The sequence below is a fragment of the Lepus europaeus genome, chromosome 12 (assembly GCF_033115175.1).
Source record: "Lepus europaeus isolate LE1 chromosome 12, mLepTim1.pri, whole genome shotgun sequence".
Taxonomy (NCBI): domain Eukaryota; kingdom Metazoa; phylum Chordata; class Mammalia; order Lagomorpha; family Leporidae; genus Lepus; species Lepus europaeus.
This window is the reverse complement of record NC_084838.1, coordinates 4464353-4484867: the sequence shown is the minus strand read 5'-3', so window position 1 is coordinate 4484867 and position 20515 is coordinate 4464353. Positions and strand designations below refer to the sequence as shown.

General features: G+C 61.3%; 1 protein-coding gene across 1 annotated transcript; it reads left to right on the top strand.

Moving 5' to 3' along the window:
* The first annotated feature begins 8109 nt into the window (after nt 1-8109).
* On the top strand, nt 8110-19307 carry EXOSC2 (exosome component 2). The gene is made up of 9 exons (XM_062207370.1): nt 8110-8261; nt 11645-11746; nt 12653-12698; nt 12925-13014; nt 14262-14327; nt 14537-14605; nt 15506-15682; nt 16155-16283; nt 17097-19307. Exons 1-9 carry the CDS (start codon nt 8140-8142, stop codon nt 17175-17177), a joined length of 882 nt encoding a protein of 293 aa, XP_062063354.1. The 5' UTR covers nt 8110-8139; the 3' UTR covers nt 17178-19307.
* The last annotated feature ends 1208 nt before the right edge of the window (nt 19308-20515 follow it).

Sequence of the window (20515 nt, the reverse complement as noted above, 5' to 3'; positions counted from 1 at the left end):
ATTGTATATGTACAACTGTAAATACATTTGTACCTCTCTTGTATTCTAAAATAAAAAGTACTGGAACGTTTAGCGTCTGCGTGGGTGCGCGCGTCTGCGTGGGAGGCCACTGTGGAAGGCGCCCAGAGGTTGGAGAGGGGTGGTGAGAGTCTGCCCCCCCCCCACTTCTGGGGATTGGAATCCACTGTGGGCCTCCTGGGAGGCAGGGCTGTGTGTGGTGGTGGGCACAGAGCCCAGACAGGTGCACCACAGTGCAAGACAACCAGAAACTGGGAAGGCAGATGGACTGCACCGTCAGCCACTGTTATTTCCCTGATATCTACTCTTTTCTTTTTTCATTTCATGGCCAAATCGAAGGGTTCTAGAAGCCACTGGGGTGGACAAAGAAAACCAGCATTTTCAAAGGTTCTGGGCAACCATGTCACGACCCCCGGAAGACCACCAAGGAGCAGGGAGAGCATCCCGGTAGGCCAAGGGCCTTCACAGCTGCCTAGGGCCAAGTCCAGCTGTGGCCAGCCCCAGGGCCTCATGGCTGCCCGGGCACATGCCAGACGTGGAGGTCATCTTTCCACTTGCTGGGCAGGCAATGCTTCCTGGGATCCCACCAGGAACCTCCAGTGCAGCCTTGGCCAGAAGTGCACACAAAGAACACACACACAGCCTGCAGGGGCTCGGCTCACACACACAGACACACACACACACACAGCCTGCAGGGGCTCAGCTCACACACACACACACACACAGCCTGCGGGGGCTCAGCTCACACACACACACACACAGCCTGCAGGGGGCTCAGCTCACACACACACACACAGCCTGCGGGGGCTCAGCTCACACACACACACACACACACAGCCTGCAGGGGGGGCTCAGCTCACACACACACACACACACAGCCTGCGGGGGCTCAGCTCACACACACACACACACAGCCTGCGGGGGCTCAGCTCACACACACACACACACACACAGCCTGTAGAGGGGCTCAGCTCACACACACACACACACACACAGCCTGCAGGGGCTCAGCTCACACACACACACACACACAGCCTGTAGAGGGGCTCAGCTCACACACACACACACACACACAGCCTGCAGGGGCTCAGCTCACACACACACACACACAGCCTGCGGGGGCTCAGCTCACACACACACACACACAGCCTGTAGAGGGGCTCAGCTCACACACACACACACACACACAGCCTGCAGGGGCTCAGCTCACACACACACACACACACACACAGCCTGCGGGGGCTCAGCTCACACACACACACACACACACAGCCTGCGGGGGCTCAGCTCACACACACACACACACACAGCCTGCGGGGGCTCAGCTCACACACACACACACACAGCCTGTAGAGGGGCTCAGCTCACACACACACACACACAGCCTGTAGAGGGGCTCGGCTCACACACACAGACACACACACACACAGCCTGCAGGGGCTCAGCTCACACACACACACACACACACAGCCTGCGGGGGCTCAGCTCACACACACACACACACACACAGCCTGCGGGGGCTCAGCTCACACACACACACACACAGCCTGCGGGGGCTCAGCTCACACACACACACACACAGCCTGTAGAGGGGCTCAGCTCACACACACACACACACAGCCTGCGGGGGCTCAGCTCACACACACACACACACACAGCCTGCAGGGGCTCAGCTCACACACACACACACACAGCCTGCGGGGGCTCAGCTCACACACACACACACACAGCCTGCAGGGGCTCAGCTCACACACACACACACACACAGCCTGCGGGGGCTCAGCTCACACACACACACACACAGCCTGCGGGGGCTCAGCTCACACACACACACACACACAGCCTGCAGGGGCTCTGCTCACACACACACACACACACACAGCCTGCAGGGGCTCGGCTCACACACACACACACAGCCTGCAGGGTGGGCTCAGCTCACACACACACACACACAGCCTGCAGGGGCTCAGCTCACACACACACACACACACAGCCTGCGGAGGCTCAGCTCACACACACACACACACAGCCTGCAGGGGCTCAGCTCACACACACACACACACAGCCTGCGGGGGGCTCAGCTCACACACACACACACACACACAGCCTGCAGGGGCTCAGCTCACACACACACACACACAGCCTGCAGGGGCTCAGCTCACACACACACACACACACACAGCCTGCAGGGGCTCAGCTCACACACACACACACAGCCTGCAGGGGCTCAGCTCACACACACACACACACACACAGCCTGCGGGGGCTCAGCTCACACACACACACACACAGCCTGCAGGGGCTCAGCTCACACACACACACACACAGCCTGCAGGGGCTCAGCTCACACACACACACACACAGCCTGCGGGGGCTCAGCTCACACACACACACACACACAGCCTGCAGGGGCTCAGCTCACACACACACACACACACACAGCCTGCAGGGGCTCAGCTCACACACACACACACACAGCCTGCAGGGGCTCAGCTCACACACACACACACACACAGCCTGCAGGGGCTCAGCTCACACACACACACACAGCCTGCAGGGGCTCAGCTCACACACACACACACACACACAGCCTGCGGGGGCTCAGCTCACACACACACACACACAGCCTGCAGGGGCTCAGCTCACACACACACACACACACATAGCCTGCGGGGGCTCAGCTCACACACACACACACACACAGCCTGCGGGGGCTCAGCTCACACACACACACACACACACAGCCTGCGGGGGCTCAGCTCACACACACACACACACACACAGCCTGCGGGGGCTCAGCTCACACACACACACACACACAGCCTGCCGGGGGCTCAGCTCACACACACACACACACACAGCCTGCAGGGGCTCAGCTCACACACACACACACACAGCCTGCGGGGGGCTCAGCTCACACACACACACACACACACACAGCCTGCAGGGGCTCAGCTCACACACACACACACACAGCCTGCGGGGGCTCAGCTCACACACACACACACACACACACAGCCTGCAGGGGCTCAGCTCACACACACACACACACACAGCCTGCAGGGGGGGCTCAGCTCACACACACACACACACAGCCTGCAGGGGCTCAGCTCACACACACACACACACAGCCTGCGGGGGGCTCAGCTCACACACACACACACACACAGCCTGCAGGGGCTCAGCTCACACACACACACACAGCCTGCGGGGGGCTCAGCTCACACACACACACACACACAGCCTGCGGAGGCTCAGCTCACACACACACACACAGCCTGCAGGGGCTCAGCTCACACACACACACACACACAGCCTGCGGGGGCTCAGCTCACACACACACACACAGCCTGCAGGGTGGGCTCAGCTTGCACACACAGGTCACCCCCACTGGGATTTTCCTTGTGAACCCCTGAGGACGCTCATGCCTTGGGGCCCTGCTCTTGTGCCCTGGCCGTTGGGAGCTCGAGCAGGCGTGCACTGCCCAGGCAGCAGATGGAGTTACCCAACTCTCCTCTTCGCTCCCAAACCTTGCTGCCGCTGTTTCAATTCACATTTACTGATTTTATTTATTTGAGAAGCAGGGAGACAGACGTGGAGAGAGAGATTGCATCCACTGCTTCACCAGACACTTGCAACAGCCAGGCCTAGGCCAGGCCAGAGCTAGAACCCAACCAGGGTCCCCCACACTGGAGCCTACACGGGCGGCCCTCCTGGGTACACTTTAGAGGGAGCTGGAATCAGGGGTGGAGACGGGACTCGAACCCTGCACTCCGATAGGGGGTGCGGCTGTCCCACACTGGTCTTAACCCCTACGCCATCAATGTGCCCCAGCCTCGCTTCTTTGGTGCCCGACCCCCAGGACCCCAGTGTCTCCAGCGGCCCTGCACGGGGGCTCCTGCATTACCCTCCTGCTGTGGCCACAGCCCAGGCCAGAGCCTCCTCTGTCCTGAGTTCCCCTCCCTCTCCATGCCAACAGGGGTGATGCTGGCTTCCCGAAGAAAGCCTTGCGGGATTCGAACTCCAGACCTCAGTGGGAGCCTAGAACAGAGATTAGGTTCTTACTTCCTTCGGCCAAGTCTTAGCCAACAGCCCTGCGGGCCACGACCAGCTCAAGAACCCGCCTGGTGGCAATATGCTGTAACTGCAGACTTTTTATTTTATTTTATTTTTTTTTTTCCTTTTTTTTTTTTTTTTTTTTTTAGTTTTTGAGAGGCAGAGTGGACAGTGAGAGAGAGAGTTAGAGAGAAAGGTCTTCCTTGGCCGTTGGTTCACCCTCCAACGGCCGCCGCGGTAGGCGCGCTGCAGCCGACACACCGCGCTGATCCGATGGCAGGAGCCAGGTGTTTCTCCTGGTCTCCCATGGGGTGCAGGGCCCAAGGGCTTGGGCCATCCTCCACTGCACTCCCTGGCCACAGCAGAGAGCTGGCCTGGAAGAGGGGCAACCGGGACAGGATCGGTGCCCCGACCGGGACTAGAACCCGGTGTGCCGGCGCCGCAAGGCAGAGGATTAGCCTATTGAGCCGCGGCGCCGGCCTTATTTTATTTTTTTAAGAGTGCACCAGGGCCTGTGCTAAGCCCTAAGACACAGACGGGTTGTGCACTGTGGACCTGTGCACTGGGCACATTGGAGACAGAGCTGCCACTGAAAATCCCAACCTCTCACTTTGCTTGCAGTTCCACAGCCTCAGGGCCCCAGACAAAGGCTGTGTACACACCCAGCAACTTCTGTGTGCCAGCCTGGGCATCGGCATTTAAACACACACAGCACCCCGGAAATCCTCCCCCTAAGTCTCTGAGGCCGTGTCCTTTCTCTGCCCTTGTCCCCTGGTGGTCTTTCAGTCACTGTCCATTCCAAGTACGTGCAAACCGAGAAACACGGAGAGAGGCTTGCAGCCACGTCACTCTGCCGGCGAGTGGCTCCCGCGGGCCCTTCTGGTCAGCCTGCCGGTTCTGAGCAGCCAGGGGCTTCTGCACGGCCCACAGGGACGCAGACCGTGTGTCTCCAACCTGGCGCAGCTCATTTACCTGTTCACTTCCTGTTTACGTCCCTTGGGACTTCCACGCACTTCCCACCGGGCTGTCTTCCTCCTCGCTGATGGCATGGTCCAGGGCCTCCAGGCACAGGGAGTCCTGTGGCCCACACTGCAGGCTGCGGCTGAACCCACTACACCACGGCACCGGCCCCTGCCAGCGGTATTTTAAGCAGGGAACTGATTTGACCTGATCCTTTTTTTGGGAAGATCCATTTATTGATTTGAAAGCAAAGGCTTTCAAAAGCCTCCCTGGTTTGCTCCCCAAATGCCCACAACAGATAGGGCTGGGCCAGGCTGAACCAGGAGCCAGGAGCTCCATCAGGACCTCCTCTGCTGCCTTCCCAGGCGCATTAGCAGGGAGCTGGATGGGAAACGGAGCAGCCGGGACTTGAACCAGCGCTCCAACATAGGCTGCCAGTGCCGCACCCAAGGGGCGCCTCACCTGGCCACACCACAATGCGGCCGCCCTAATCTGACGGAGACCTAGGGACATGGCGGGAGTTATTACAGTCACCCTGGAGAGAGATGACGCTGACGGACCTGGGGCAGTGGCCGTGGAGGTGCTCGGGCGCCCGAGGCACGGGTCCGTGTCAGGCCTGGCTGGGCGCTGAAATCATGGAGCTGCAGACGCTCCCTCCCAGAATTCGGACCCTGCCTTCGCAGAGCCGCCTGGGGCTCAGGCGTGCACGTGTCTAGCATGCCCCCGGGCCGTGCAGCATTTCTGGGTGTCTGCCCCTCCACGTGGTCGGTGGTAAAGAGGCTGACGGGAAGCCGAGGGAGACTGGGGCGGGGGGAGTCTGCAGCTGGACTCCAGTCCCGGCCGCAGGTTTGATCCCTGCTATGCTGTGTGGAAAGCACTGAGCCCAGGCCTCGGGAAACGGGGGAGGGGGGTTAAAGCAGGTGCCTCGGGACAGCGCGGGCCTTGCCACTGTGTGCCGTGTGAGTTCCGGCGTATCCACACGCCGATCTGGGACGGCGCTGCGAACGTGAGCGTGCGAGCCTACGCCCAGCCCACCTGGGGTGGCACGGAGTGACGGCCACACTGCGGCCGGCGCCCTGTGGCTGTGCGCCTGGCTGCCTGGGCCAAGCTGGCTCAAAGGACAACACCGCCCTCTTGTGGCCGCGGCCGGGCTCTACGTTCTAGGCTCTGCAGGCTCTCGGCAGGCGGGGACCAGGCCAGCACCTGCTGGTGCCCTCGGAGAGACGCGCAGGGCACTTTTCTGGACTAACTGCCGCTCTCTGGCCTGGCAGAGCTCTGGAGGCAGCGTGCGTGGTCCTCCGGAGAGGCCCTGTGCACGGAGGATGACCGCCCGGTTCCCGAGGCCAAAATTCAGCAGGGCCAGGGGAGGGAGGGGGCAGAGGGATGTGGGGGGGGAGGGGAGGAGAGAGAGGGAGGATGGGAGGAGGGAGAGCGAGGGAGGAGGAGAGGAGGGGGAGGTGGAGGGGGAGGGGGAAGAGGGAGGGAGGAGAAGGGAGAGGAGAGGAGGAGGAGGGAGAGGGAGGGAGGGATAGAGCGAGGAGGGGAGGAGGATAGGGAGGGAGGCGGGAAGTAGGGAGGAGGGGGGAGAGGGAGGGAGGGAGGGGTAGAGGAAGGTGGGGGAGGGGGAGGGGACGAGGAGGAGGGGAGGCACAGCTCCCATTAAGCAGGAGCGGCAGATAAGGCCACACGGGACAGGCATCGCTCCCCCCACCCCACCCCGGGCAGGGACTCCTGTGACCGGTGACAGGCAGTGCCCGGCACACAGAGGCTGCTGTGGGCACAGACGCAGGTGCAGGCCTTGGTTGTGTGTGTGTGTTTGCCCTCCCCACCACACACACCTGCCTCGCGGGGTGTGGCTTGCTTCGCTTCACTTCTCCTTCTTCTCTTTCTCTTTTTTCAAGAGAAATCAGCTCGCTCAGGAGTGTCCCGGGTGCCATCTGTGGGTATTTGTGCTGGCTGGTGTTCTGACCCAGACTGGGGCTACTGGGGACAGTGTGAAGCGGGGCGCTTGGGGCTGGCGCTGGGGCACAATGGTTTAAGCCATCGTCTTCCATTCTGGCATCTCATGTGGGTGCAGGTTCAAGTCCCGGCTGCTCCACTTCCGATCCAGCTCCCTGCTAATGCTCCTGGGAAAGCAGCAGAGGAGGGCCCAAGTGCTTGGGCCCCTGCGCCGGCGTGGGAGACCTGGGGGGAGTTCCTGGCTCCTAGTTTCTGGCCACTAGGGGAGTCAACCATCAGATGGGAGATCTTTCGCTGTCTCTCCCTGTGGCTTTGCCCTTCAAATAAATAAATAAATCTTTTTCCCCTAAACTTGGAACACTGCTTTAGAAATTGCTTTGCTCCTTAAACACTGTGTTTTTAAAAGCATTTATTTATTTGAAAGGCAGTTACAGAGAGAGAGAGACAGAGAAAGAGAGAGACAGAGACGAGAGAGACAAAGAGAAAGAGGGTCTTCCATCCACTGCTTCACTCCTCAAACGGCTGCAACGGCCAGAGCTGGGCCAGGCCGAAGCCAAGAGCTTCTTCCGGGTCTCCCACGAGGGTGCAGGGGCCCAAGCACTTGGGCCATCCTCCACTGCTTTCCCAGGCGCACCAGCAGGGAGCTGGGTCGGAAGTGGAGCAGCTGGGCGCCCAGTGGGAAACCAGCGCTGCAGGCAGCGGCTTACCCCACTGCGTCCCAGCGCCAGCCCCAATAATATTTTGAAAAAAAGAAAGTATGGCTGTGCTTTCTGTTGAAATCGCGTCCTCCTGGGCGCTGTCATACAAAAATCAGATTTTAGCGGCTTAGCGCTGGACGGAAACTCAGAGGCCCATTCCTCAATTACGTCTAACCCTGGTAAACAATAAGTAGGGTGACGAGTACCAGACAGCTTCGATAAAAAATCGCTCCACAGGTGCACCCTTGCCAGTAATAAACGTGGCAACTCCGCATTCCTTCCCTTCAGGTTAACATAACGGTTGCCAGTAGTCAACATGGCTGCCACACCGTGCGCTCCCATTGGCGGCTGCCCTGAGGCCCCGCCCCAGACCGCCCCTCTCGGAGTTGCCGGGCTGAATTCCGCGGCTCCGGGCCGAGCTGCGCCTGCGCAGGTTATTGGCGCCAAGATGGCGATGGAGATGCGCCTTCCGGTGGCGAGGAAGCTTCCCAGCGAGAGCCTGGGGCGTGATACCAAGAAGCACTTGGTGGTGCCGGGGGACACGATCACTACGGACACGGGCTTCATGCGGTACGTGGGGCCCCGGGGTGCAGGGGCGGCCGCAGGGCTCCGCACGTGGTCTGCGGGCCCGAAACGGGGGCGTCCGACCGGGGGCCCAGGGCAGCCCCCTCGGCGTCGTCCGCGAGACGAGGCCCGGCCCCCGCCTCGGCTGCACTCTGGTGGCCCCGACTTTGCGGTCTGAGGCTCCGATCTTTGGGCGTTCCTTGCTGGGGGAAGACGGGGCGGGGGGCTGGAGGGAGGGGGCTCCGCGGGTCCCGGCCGTGTCCGGGGGCGGGGGGCGGAGGGGAGGGGGCTCCGCGGGTCCCGGCCGGGGGCGGGGGGCGGAGGGAGGGAGGGGGCTCCGCGGGTCCCGGCCGTGTCCGGGGGACGGGGGGGAGGGGGCTTCGCGGGTCCCGGCTGTGTCCGGGGGCGGGGGGCGGGAGGGAGGGGGCTCCGCGGGTCCCGGCCGTGTCCGGGGGCGGGGGGCGGAGGGGAGGGGGCTCCGCGGGTCCCGGCCGTGTCCGGGGGGCGGGGGGGAGGGGGCTCTGCGGGTCCCGGCCGTGTCCGGGGGCGGGGGGCGGAGGGGAGGGGGCTCCGCGGGTCCCGGCCGTGTCCGGGGGCGGGGGGCGGAGGGGAGGGGGCTCCGCGGGTCCCGGCCGTGTCCGGGGGGCGGAGGGGAGGGGGCTCCGCGGGTCCCGGCCGTGTCCGGGGGCGGGGGGCGGAGGGGAGGGGGCTCCGCGGGTCCCGGCCGTGTCCGGGGGCGGGGGGAGGGAGGGATGGGGCTCCGCAGGTCCCGGCCGTGTGCGGGGGGGAGGGGGCTTCGCGGGTCCCGGCCGTGTCCGGGGGGCGGGAGGAAGGGGGCTTCGCGGGTCCCGGCCGTGTCCGGGGGCGGGGGGGGGGTGTAGACTCGGCTTCCCTCCTCCTCCCTGAGCCCCCCCCCCCCCAGCTTGGGGCTCGGGGTAGGGGTCGTTCCTGTGCGGGCTTAGGCAGACTCAAGGTTGCAGGAACTACCTTGCATGAGTACACGCTCTGCCGCAGGGCAGTGCAGGGCCTTGTAGTTGGGGGGACAGACGGGGTTCCCCGCCTGCCAGTCACCTTATCAGGCGCGGTATTGCCGGTCAGAGGTCCGGTCCTGATCCGTACGACAGTTCTAACGGAGTTACTGAAGGGTTAGGGAGACTAGGGAAGATGCTAGACTCACCGTTGGATCGCCGGCAGATACGCGTGCCAGTATTTCAGCCTCTGTTTGTAGAGATGCACGTTTGCCGGGTGCACAGCGTCTTCAGCATCGCTGTTTGCTTATTTATTTATTTGACAGGCAGAGTGGACAGTGAGAGAGAGACAGAAAGGTCTTCCTTCCGTTGGTTCAGCCCCCAAATGGCCGCCATTGCCAGAACTACGCCGATCTGAAGCCAGGAGCTAAGAACTTCTTCCTTGGTCTCCCATGGGGTGCAGGGCCCAAGCACTTGGGCCATCCTACATTGCCCTCCCGGGCCACAGCAGAGAGCTGGACTGGAAAAGGAGCAACCGGGACTAGAACCCGGTGCCCATATGGGATGCCGGTGCCACAGGTGGAGGATTAGCTAAGTGAGCCACGGCGCTGGCCCCTGCTTATTTATTTTTAAGAGAGAGAGTGAGAGAGAGTGTTGTGAGTGTTGTTTCACTTCTCAAATGCCTGCAACCCTCTGGCTGGAGCCAGGAGCGCAATGTGGGCCTCCCACATGGGTGGCAGAGAGCCAAGTTGTCACTGCTGTTCCCTAGGTCTGTGTTCGCAGGAAGCTGGAGCCAGCTGTCAGACCCAGGCACCGGATGTGGGAGGCCAGCTTCTTAGCTCCAGGCTGAACACCTGCACACCCACCACCACTGTCCATAACTTCTCCCGGGGCTCCTAGGCAGGTGCAGGGGCCCAAGCACGGGGCCATCCTCTGCTGCTGTCCCAGGCCATAGCAGGGAGCTGGATGGGAAGTGGAGCAGTTGGGGACTCGAACCGGCGCCCATGTGGGATGCCGGCACTGCAGGCGGAGGCCTAACCTGCTGGCCCCACCCCAAGTTTGAGGTTTTTGGAGTCTCCGAAATGTTAAAATTCATTCCTGCATTCGTACTTTCACCATATATTTGTATTCCGTGTGGTCGGGGTGTAGCAGTGAACAAAATGAAATTCTGTCCTGGCGGAGTTGGCATCTGGGGAGACACAGATAGGAATACATTAGCACAACAGACAAACAAGGGTAGGGGTCAGTGTTGCGGCACCCGGGGTTAGGCCATAGCTTGAGGCGCCAGCATCCCGAATCCCAGTGCAGGTTCGAGTCCCAGCTGCTCCTCTTCCCATCCAGCTCTCTGCTGTGGCCTGGGAAAGCAGCAGAAGATGACCCAAGTGCTTGGGCCCCTGCACCCACGTGGGAGAGCTGATGGAGTTCAGGGCTCCTGGCCTGGCTTGACCCAGCCCCAGCCCCAGCAGCCATATGGGGAGTGAGCTAGCGGATGGAAGATATGTCTGTCTCTCTCCCTGTCACTCTGCCTTTGAAATAAATAAATTTAAACAGCAACAAATAAGGCATCAATGGAGAGCGTGCTTGGGGATGTGGTGGGAGTGGCGGCAGTGGGGTGGACGCTGTTTGCTTTGTCTAATTGCAAAGGCAAGGGAGAGATCCTCCATCTGGTGTTTCACTCCCGCAAACGCCCGCAAGAGCCAGGGCTAGGCCAGGCCAAAGGCAGGACTCGTCACTCAGTCTGGGTCTCCCACATGTGTGCCAGGGACCGGGATATGCTGCCGCCTAGGCTCTGCCTAGCAGGGAACTGGATCAGAAGTGGGGTAGCTGGGGCCGGCGCCTGCAGTGCCAGCATCCCACATGGGTGCTGGTTCCAGTCCCGGCTGCTCCATTTTCTATCCAGCTCTCTGCTATGGCCTAGGAAAGCAGTAGAGGATGGCCCAAGCCGTTGGGCCCCTGCACCCACGTGGGAGACCTGGAGGAAGCTCCTGGCTCCTGGCTTCAGATCGGTGCAGCTCCGGCCATTGCAGCCATTTGGGGAGTGAACCAGCCGATTGAAGACCTCTCTCTCTCTCTTTTCTTCTCTCTCTCTCTTCCTCTCCCTCTGCCTCTACTTTCTGTGTAACTCTGACTTTCAAGTAAAATAAATCTTTTTTTTAAAAAAGTGGGGTAACCGAGACTCACAGCAAGCACCCCGGTGTGGGCCGTGGGGGTCCCACGCGGTGACTTGGTCGCTGTGCCCCTGCCCGCCCCTGGGATGGGCCAGGCAGGCCTGCTGGAGGCGGTGACGTCGGAGCGACTTCTCCGGAGAAGGGGTATGGCCCGCAGGGAGGGCAGCAGGAGTGGGCTGGGCTGGAGGAGCTCATTGTGTAGTACAGGAGGGCACCCGGTGCCCGGTCCCAGCGTCTCTTCCTCTTGCGACAGGGGCCACGGGACCTACATGGGGGAGGAGAAGCTCATCGCCTCCGTGGCCGGCTGTGTGGAGCGAGTGAACAAGCTGATCTGTGTGAAAGCGCTGAAAACCAGGTGAGAGCAGGTGCGCACTCCCGTCCTGGCCCGTCAGGCCTTTCCCACCCCGCCTGCCGCGGCCTGAGCCTCAGCCTGACCCTGCTGTGGGCGGCAGAGGCGTCCCCCATCACCTGGGCGCTCCGAGCCAGGCTGCCTCCTAGCCTCGGTGGCGTTCAGCCAGGCGGCACTTGGAAAGTCCTGGAGCCGTGCAATAAGGGGGAGCCCCAGGAAAGAAGCCAGGGAGTGGGGGGAGTGCGTGCCGGCAGAGAGCAGAGGCAGGGGCAGAGAGCGGAGGCAGGCACACGGCGGCCTGCTGGGGGCGGGAGCAGAGGGTGCACCCGGCTGCCTCTGTGTGGGGAAGTCGCTGGCCGTGGGGCTGTTGGGGGCGGGGGCGGGGGCGGTGGCTGGCCGTTTCAGTTTCTGAGATGCACCAGCATCGCGGTGTCCAGAAGCCGTTGGAGGCCAGGGTGGGCCTGAAGGCAAAGTGGCCTCTGCTGAGCCTCCAGTGGTGGAGCTGGGAGCGAGGGAACAGCACTGGGGCGCAGGCCACAGGCCGCGGGTGGGAGCCGGCCGGCAGCATGGCACAGGTGGCATCGGCGTCCCTCTGCCTGGCGTCCTTGCTCCCTTTTCCTTTGTCGGGCACAGAACGCACCCGTGTTCTGCAGGGAGATAGCCCATGCTTTTCCTTGTCCTGTGATGTGACGGGATAGGGGTCTTAGGCTCAGCACAGTGCTTGCAGGAAGTGACTTGTTGAAGGTAGGCTGGTGCGGGCTGTGCCCCAGGACGTCTGAAGTTTCCATCCCGAGAGCGGAGCCGTGGGGTTTGCCGAGAAGTCCGCTCTCGCCAGCCGGGCCGGGTCCCCCGACGGCACCGGGCCTAGAGGAGTCTGGGCGCTGAGGGGTGCCTGTTTGTTTTTTCTTCCAGATACAACGGTGAAGTCGGAGACATTGTGGTGGGGAGGATCACAGAGGTGCGTTGGGCGCCGGCGTCTCGCTGAGGCGAGCTGGGGTCTTTCCCTGAGTGGGATGGTCACTCGCGGTTAGCCGCGCTGACACGCTTAGCTGCCTTAGGCCGCCGTGTGACAGTGACGGAGCCATTTGGCTCATCATGTCCGGGGTTACTGTCAGCTGCGATGAGCGCGCTGGCCCCCGGAGCGTGTGTCCAGGTGTGTCCAGACGTGCGGGGTCTGTGTGCAGGTCCAGCAGAAGCGGTGGAAGGTGGAGACCAACTCCAGGCTCGACTCAGTCCTGCTGCTGTCGTCCATGAACCTCCCTGGAGGAGAGCTGGTAAGGGCCCCGGCAGGCTCCTGGGGCTTCCCGGGGGCCAGCAGAGGCGGGGGCTTTGCCCTGCGCTCGGGGCGTCCCTGTGTGCTGCCCAGGTAGCTGTGCAGGCTGGTCACCTGGCCCAGGTGCCCCAGCGCAGGCGGAGGTGCGGGGTGGGGTCAGAGCGGCAGGGCCGAGCTCCCAGGCACGGGTGACCCTCGGGAAGCCGTCTGCAGAGGGCTCTCTCAGCAGCTGAATGGCATTTGCTCACTCAGAGGTTCCAGACGGCCACAGTGACCAAGCCGCGGCCTCCTGTAAGATGCCACGGGTCACCTTTCTCACGGGGCGCTCGCTGCGCGGGGTCCTGAGCCGACTGCCAAGATAAAGGAGGCGCGGCTGAGTTCCTTAGAGAGCTTCCAGCCGGCTGGAGCCGAGAGATAACTGACAACAAACACCTGGCAGCTGCCGGGGGACAAAGGAGTGATTAATTTCAGCGAGAGCCGCTCCTAGGAAGGGCTGGCATCGGAATTGATCCTTGAAGGCTGGAGAGAATTTAAATGAGCTCAGGCAGTCGGAGATAAAGGGAAATACGTGAGCAGAGACACAGGCGTTGGGATCAGCAGGTGGTGTGTCCCGTGGGAGCAGCTGAGGGTGGGCGGCTCAGGTGAACTCCTCGGGCCTTCGTTCTTAGTGTGCGGCCATCCTAGTGTGTGGCCGTCCCAGCGCGTGGCCGTTCTAGTGTGTCCAAGTGCGTGGCCGTCCCAGCGCGTGGCCATCCCAGCACATGGCCGTCCTAGCGTGTGGCCGTCCCAGCGCGTGGCCATCCTAGCGTGTGGCCGTCCCAGTGCGTGGCCGTCCCAGCGCGTGGCCGTCCTAGCGTGTGGTTGTCCCAGTGCGTGGCCTTCCTACCGTGTGGCCATCCCAGCACGTGGCCATCCTAGCGTGTGGCCGTCCCAGCGCGTGGCCTTCCTACCGTGTGGCCATCCCAGCACATGGCCGTCCTAGCGTGTGGCCGTTCCAGCACGTGGCCATCCTAGCGTGTGGCCGTCCCAGTGCGTGGCCGTCCCAGCGCGTGGCCGTCCTAGCGTGTGGTTGTCCCAGTGCGTGGCCGTCCCAGCGCGTGGCCGTCCTAGCGTGTGGCTGTTCTAGTGTGTGGCCGTCCTAGCGTGTGGCCACTGTGGTTGGCTTCCAAGATCTCTGGGGGGGGGGGTGTGAGCGCGGCCGCGGGCAGAGCGCTGTGCCGGCTGACGGGCGTGCCGTGTGTGTTTCAGAGAAGGAGGTCTGCAGAGGACGAGCTGGCCATGAGGGGCTTCCTGCAGGAAGGGGACCTCATCAGTGTATCCTGCACCCTGGACGCCTCCCCGGTGGTGGGGTCCCTGCCGTGGTGCACGTGGCATCCTGGCCGAGATGGGAGGCCTGGGGCACGCCACCTGCCCACGGCGCGGTCCAGAGTCGGGCTCTTGGGGCGGAGCGGGAGGAGGAGCTGATGGAGGTGTGGGGCGGGGCCACTCGAGGCCGCTGTTTGCTCCTTCATCACCCTGGCCAGGCTGAGGTCCAGGCCGTGTTCTCGGACGGAGCTGTCTCTCTGCACACGAGGAGCCTGAAATACGGCAAAGTAAGTGGGGCTGCTGCTCTCGCTGTTGCTGTGATAGGCGCCCGCCTGCATCTGACTTGCCCTAGAGCTGGAAGGCTGGTTTAGGGAACCCCGGGACGAGGCGCCGCGGGCGGGCATCCCCCACACTGATCGCTCCCTGAATTGGGTGGTCGTGGGTGGGAAGCTTTGTAAGCCACAATAAGGACACTGCGGTTTTTCTCCTGAGACTTTGGGCCTGACAGCTGTATTCTCTGCTCCCTCCAGGGGGCGCTGCAGCCCGAGACAAAGCCCCACTGACAACAGGGATATTGTTAGCCGCAGACTGGTTTGTCATCTGAGCCTGCAGGTGGCACTCCTTGGCTGTTCCTGTGTGAGGCGACATTATCGGGCTGTTTGTTTGTTTTTAAGACAGCCTATCTCTTAACACATGATGAGTTATTAACCTTGGATCTGAGTGGGTGTAGCGCTGTATTTCCTGAGTGGAACGGAAACCTCAGCGAGGGGCTACAGCCAAGCGCGTGCACACGCCCGGGTGACATGCGACTCCACGGGCCGGGGCAGCGGACTGGCCCAGCAGCATACGGACTTGGGGCTGGCCCAGCTCGTGGCCAGGAGCACCCGTCTCGCCGGCAAGACAGGCATTTGGGGTTAAGGTGCAGGCGCTGGGGTCATTGCTTCCTGGCTGACAGGAAGCTGGCGTTCAGGTCCTCACCGGCGCCAGCTCCCCAGCGCACCAGCCGTGCCTCAGCGTGTCACGGCCACTGCGGAGGGGAATGACAGCAGGGAGTGCCATCGGGCGTCGTGAGCCCAGACACGTGCTCCACAGGAGTGCACGCCGGCGACAGCGAGTGTTAGTGGAGGGCCGCTGACCCGTGGGCACCGCGTCTGCGTGGCGGTCCCGCTCACTGTGTGTTTCTTCAGCTAGGCCAAGGTGTCCTGGTGCAGGTGTCGCCCTCGCTGGTGAAGCGGCAGAAGACCCACTTCCACGACCTGCCCTGCGGCGCCTCCGTGATCCTTGGCAACAATGGCTTCATCTGGATCTACCCGACCCCCGAGTACAAGGAAGAGGGTGCGGGGGGCTTCATCGCAAACCTGGAGGTGAGGGAGCCACGCTGCCCGGTGCCACCGAGGCCGGTGGCCGGTGCTGTGTGTTGCTTTGGTCCGCACAGCCCCGCGTCGCTAGGCAGTGTCGTTGTTCCATTAGCATCACCGTGTCCTTCCGTGAGCTCAGGCGGCCCCGATGTCACTGCGCGATGTGACCCTGGGTGGGGGGCCCGGCCCTGAGTGGAGCCTCGCCACCCTGTGCCGTCTGAGTTTGCATTTCCTGCCGGGAGGTTTGCTCGCGGACACGGCCCTGCCTTCTGCCTTCTCCCCGATGACCGGTCTCTCTCGGTGGGCGGAGAAGGCAGAGCTGCGGAAGCCCTGCTGTCACCCTCCCTCGCAGCCAGCCGTCTGGTTGGAGTCCCAGGGTGACACTGTCGGTGTCAGGAAAGCGTTCCCTGCCGCGAGTCCCGGGGACCAGTCACTCACCCCACTCTGCTCTGTGGCCCTTCCCTGGGCGCCCCCGCAGCCCGTGTCCCTCGCCGACCGAGAGGTGATATCCCGGCTCCGGAACTGCGTCGTGGCGCTGGCCACCCAGAGGATGATGCTGTATGACACCAGCATCCTGTACTGCTACGAGGCGTCCCTGCCGCATCAGGTACCCCGGGCTGCCCCCTTCCTCTGGGACCCCCGATCCAGGGCCAGTCCAGCACGCCCACAGCTCCACGTGCCTCTGCTGTGGCCGTCAGGATGAGCCGACAGCCGCCCCGGGAGTTTGCTGGGTCCTCCCCCAGACACCGGCGGCGTTCTCAGTGTGGTCTTGGGCGGGCGGGCTGGGGCTTCCAGAGGGGCCTGCTTTGGGATATTAACCCTGGACTTCATCCTGCGCAGCCTAGATTTCAGCTTGCTTGCTTGCTGTCTTATTTTAAAATCATTATTACTTGAAAGGCAGAGTTACCGAGAGACAGAGAGGTCTTCTGTCCGCTGGTTCACTCCCCAAAAGGCTGTACCAGCTGGGGCTGGGCCAGGCCGAAGCCAGGAGCTTTATCTGGGTCTCGCACACGGGTGCAGGGGCCCAAGTTTTTGAGCCATCTTCCACTGCCTTCCCAGGCACATTAGCAGGGAGCTGGGTCAGAAGTGGAGCAGCCGACTTGAACCGGAGCCCATGAGGGATGCCAGGGTCACTGCTTGACCTGCTGCACCACAGGGCTGGCCCCCAGCTCCTTTGTTTGGTGGATGGCAGGATAAGAGCCATTCTCAGCGTCACCGTACACCGGCGGGTCCTGCTGACCGCGCAGGCCGGGGCGGCAGATCCTGTCCTGCTGCGCCCGCCGAGTGTGACGAGGGAGCAGAACGGGCTCTGTGGGCTGGGCCGGCTGGCTGTGCTCGCCTGGGCACGGCGCACGGCGGCTCTGCGGATGGTGGGTTTCTTTACCAACAAACACCTTGTTTCCTTTTCATTTTTTTTCAGATCAAAGACATCTTAAAGCCAGAAATAACGGAGGAGATTGTGTTGGAAACGCGCCAGAGACTTCTGGAACAGGAAGGCTGAGCGGCTTCCGAGGGCCGGCCCAGCGTACCTTGCTGGAGCAGCTCTCCCTACGAGGTCCCACGGGCAGCTCAGAGGAGTGCTGAGAGACGCTCACTTTGCCTGCGTCACAGCCGCGTGGCCGCCTCCAGCCCTGTGGCCTGCCTTCTGTCCCAAGACAGCCTGGGGCAGTGAGCAGCGCTTCTGGCCTGGGGTTTGCCGCACTGGTGGGTGGTTTTGGGTTTTACAGTGCCGCGTCCAGGACCCCCACACCCCAGAACAATGGGGAGACTCACTCGTCTCCCACTCTGTCATTCACAAGGGCCACTGCCCTGTGCACCTGCGCCCAGTAGTACGGTGACAGCCCTCACCCCACACACCGTGCGCCGGCCTCCGTCCCCACCGCCTCGGAGGACACAGCTGGCAAGGGCAGCCAGCAGTGAGAGGGGAGAATAAAGGTGGCCGGGCGGCCTCCCGCGTGCTTGGAAGCTTGTTTCCCAGCGTGTTCCTTCCAGAGACGGCCACGCCAGGCAGCCTGCGCGTGCTGGCCCGGCAGCGCGAGCTGGGAGAAGCCGGTGGTTGTCCTAAGAGAGGATGAATGTCCTGGCCCGTGTGCATAAAGGAAACAAATAAGAAAAATGGAGACGGGAAAGCAAAGCTGTTTTCTTCTGATAATTGAAATAGTAACACATTAACTTCTGAATCATTCAAGGTTAAAAGATTAAAACAGGAAGTTGAAGCTCTCAGTGAGAAGTGTTAGAATTCCCATTTGTTCTGATAATAACCAAAAAATGATACCCTGGGGCCAGCGCGGTGGCATGGCAGGTAAAGCTGCACTATATACCGGCATCCCATATGGGCTCCAGTTTGAGACCCGGCTGCTCCTCTTCTGATGCAGCTCTCTGCTGTGGCCTGGGAAAGCAGTGGAAGATGGCCCAGGACCTTGGGCCCCTGCACCCACGTGGGAAACCGGGAGGAGGCTCCTGGCTTCGGATTGGCCCCGCTCTAGCTGTTGTGGCCATCTGGAGAGTGAACCAGTGAATGGAAGAACCTCTCTCTCTCTCTCTCTCTCTCTCTCTCTCTCTCTCTCTCTGCCTCTGCCTCTGCCTCTGCCTCTGCCTCTCTGTAACTCTGCCAGTCAAATAAATAAATACATCTTTTTAAAAATTAAAAAAAAATGATGCCCTGGTAGTTTTATTTATTTGAAAGGCAGAGTGACAGAGAAATCTTTATCTGCTGGTTCACACCCCAAATGTCTGCAATGGCCAGGGCTGGGCCCAGCTGAACCCGGGAGCCAAGAACTCCATCCATGTTTTCCCTGGGTGCCAGGGGCCCAGGGGCTTGGGCCATCCTCCACTGCTTTCCCAGGCGCATTGGCAGGGAGCTGGATGGGAAGTGGAACAGCTGGGACTGCAACTGTGGTCCGGTTTGGGAGGCACCGCCTGCTGCTTCCTGGGTCAGCATTAGCCGGAAGCTGGAGTCACCGGAGCTGACTTCAGTCGGGAGCATCGTCCCGGTGAGCATGTTGGTCACTGGGCCAAGTGCCCACCCGTTTTGGGAAAATCTCAAGGTGTCTTATGCAAGTGTGGTTTATTGCACATATGTGAACTGTTTTTTTAAAGTCATTGATCTGAAAGACAGTACTAGGACCCTCTGTCCACTGGTTCACGCCCCAAATGGCTGCACCAGCCAGGGCTGGACCAGGCGGGAGCCAGGAGCTCCATCTGGCCCTCCCATGTAGGTGGCAGAAACTGAAGTACTCACCATCATCCATTGCTGTCCCCTGTATGTCATGGGGAGCTGGGTCAGAGTGGAGAAGTTGGGTTCAAACCAGCACTCAGGGGGACACAGGCTTCCAAGCGGTAGCTTAACCCACTGCTCTGTGCACCTGGCTGGAGCTATTTTGTGACACTTGGAAATGCATTGGTGTCACTGGTTTCTCATCTAAGGTTGTGGTCATTCGGAGCTGCGTGCGGCTGGAGGAAGGAGTGGATGACGCCCCGGTGGACACCTCACCACTGCTGGGTCACCGTGGAATGCGAACCCGAGAGCTTCAGGGGTAGTGACTGAACCTTGCCTTTGACGGCTTTGAAATACAGCTTGGCTCTTTCATTAAAAAACATGCTGCTTTGTCACATTACTCCATAGACAGTTTTATTTCATTCTTATTTTTCTCAAGTTGCATCACTTGTTTTGTTGAATTTTTAAGAAAGATCCATTTATCTGAAAGTTACGGGGTGGGGGGAACGTCCATCCGCTGGTTCACTCCCTAAGTGGCCACAAATGCTGGGGCTCAGCCAGGCTGAAGCTGGGAACTTGGAAGTTTATGCAGGTCTCCCACATGGGTGCAGGGACCCAATGACTGGCCGTCCTCTGCTGCTTTCCCAGGTGTAGTAGCAGGGAGCTGGGTCAGAAGCCGAGCAGCTGGGACTTGTCCATATGGGAAGCTGGTGTTGCAGACGGTTCCTTACCCCACTGCATTACAACACTGGCTTCTGTTTTTTTGGTTTTTGTTTTTAATTTATTTATTTGAAAGAGTTATAGAGACAGAGAGGTCTTTCATCTGCTGGCTTACTCCCCAAATGGCGGCAACGGCCAGAGCTGTGCCGATCCAGAGCCAGGAGCCGCCTCCTGGTTTCCCATGTGGGTGCAGGGGCCCAAGGACCTGGGCCATCTTCTACAGCTTTCCCAGGCCACAGCAGAGAGCTGGATGGGAAGTGGAGCAGCCGGGACCCAAACTGGCGCCCATATGGGAAGCCGGCACTGCAGGCCAGGGCTTTAACCCGCTGCGCCACAGTGCCATCCCGTTTTTCATTGTATGGTCGCTGCTTTTTTCTAAGAGCCGTCCTCCCCCCTTTTTGTAACTTTATTTGAAAGGCAGGCAGAGATCTTCCTTCAAGCGGTTCGGTTCCCAGATGTCTGCAACAGCCAGGGCTGGGCCAGGCCAAAGCCAGGAGCCCAACTCAGTTCCGGTCTCCTCCGGAGGTGAGGGAGCCGAGTCCTCCAGCCGGCACCTGCTGCCTCCCAGCTGTGAGGAGCAGAAAGCCGGGTTGCAAGGGTGGGGACGGGCGCTCTGACGGGATGTGGGCCTTGCAGACAGCGCCTCCACATCCTTGGAAGCATCCCAGCACCTCGGAAACGCACAGCCGAAAGCGTGGTCCGGGTCCCTGTCGCTGGTGTTTAGACATCTCTCCCTTCCCGTTGTCTCGGCCTGCACTAGCATCTCGGGCCCATGTAACACGCGTGTGTGCTCTAACGTCTGCACACGTTTACCCAGACACATCACATAGTTTTTACAAAAGTGGAGTCACGCGGTGTCCCGCAACTTAACCTGTTCTCTGAAGGACGCCCCGGAGCGCCTG

What these genes read in the sequence shown, in the direction of transcription:
- EXOSC2 (XM_062207370.1), top strand. Translation starts at nt 8,140, where the DNA reads ATGGCGATGGAGATGCGCCTTCCGGTGGCGAGGAAGCTTCCCAGCGAG. An exon ending in ACGGACACGGGCTTCATGCG is followed by an intron (nt 8,262 to 11,644) that starts GTACGTGGGGCC and finishes CTCTTGCGACAG; the next exon opens with GGGCCACGGGACCTACATGG. An exon ending in GCTTCATCGCAAACCTGGAG is followed by an intron (nt 15,683 to 16,154) that starts GTGAGGGAGCCA and finishes GCGCCCCCGCAG; the next exon opens with CCCGTGTCCCTCGCCGACCG.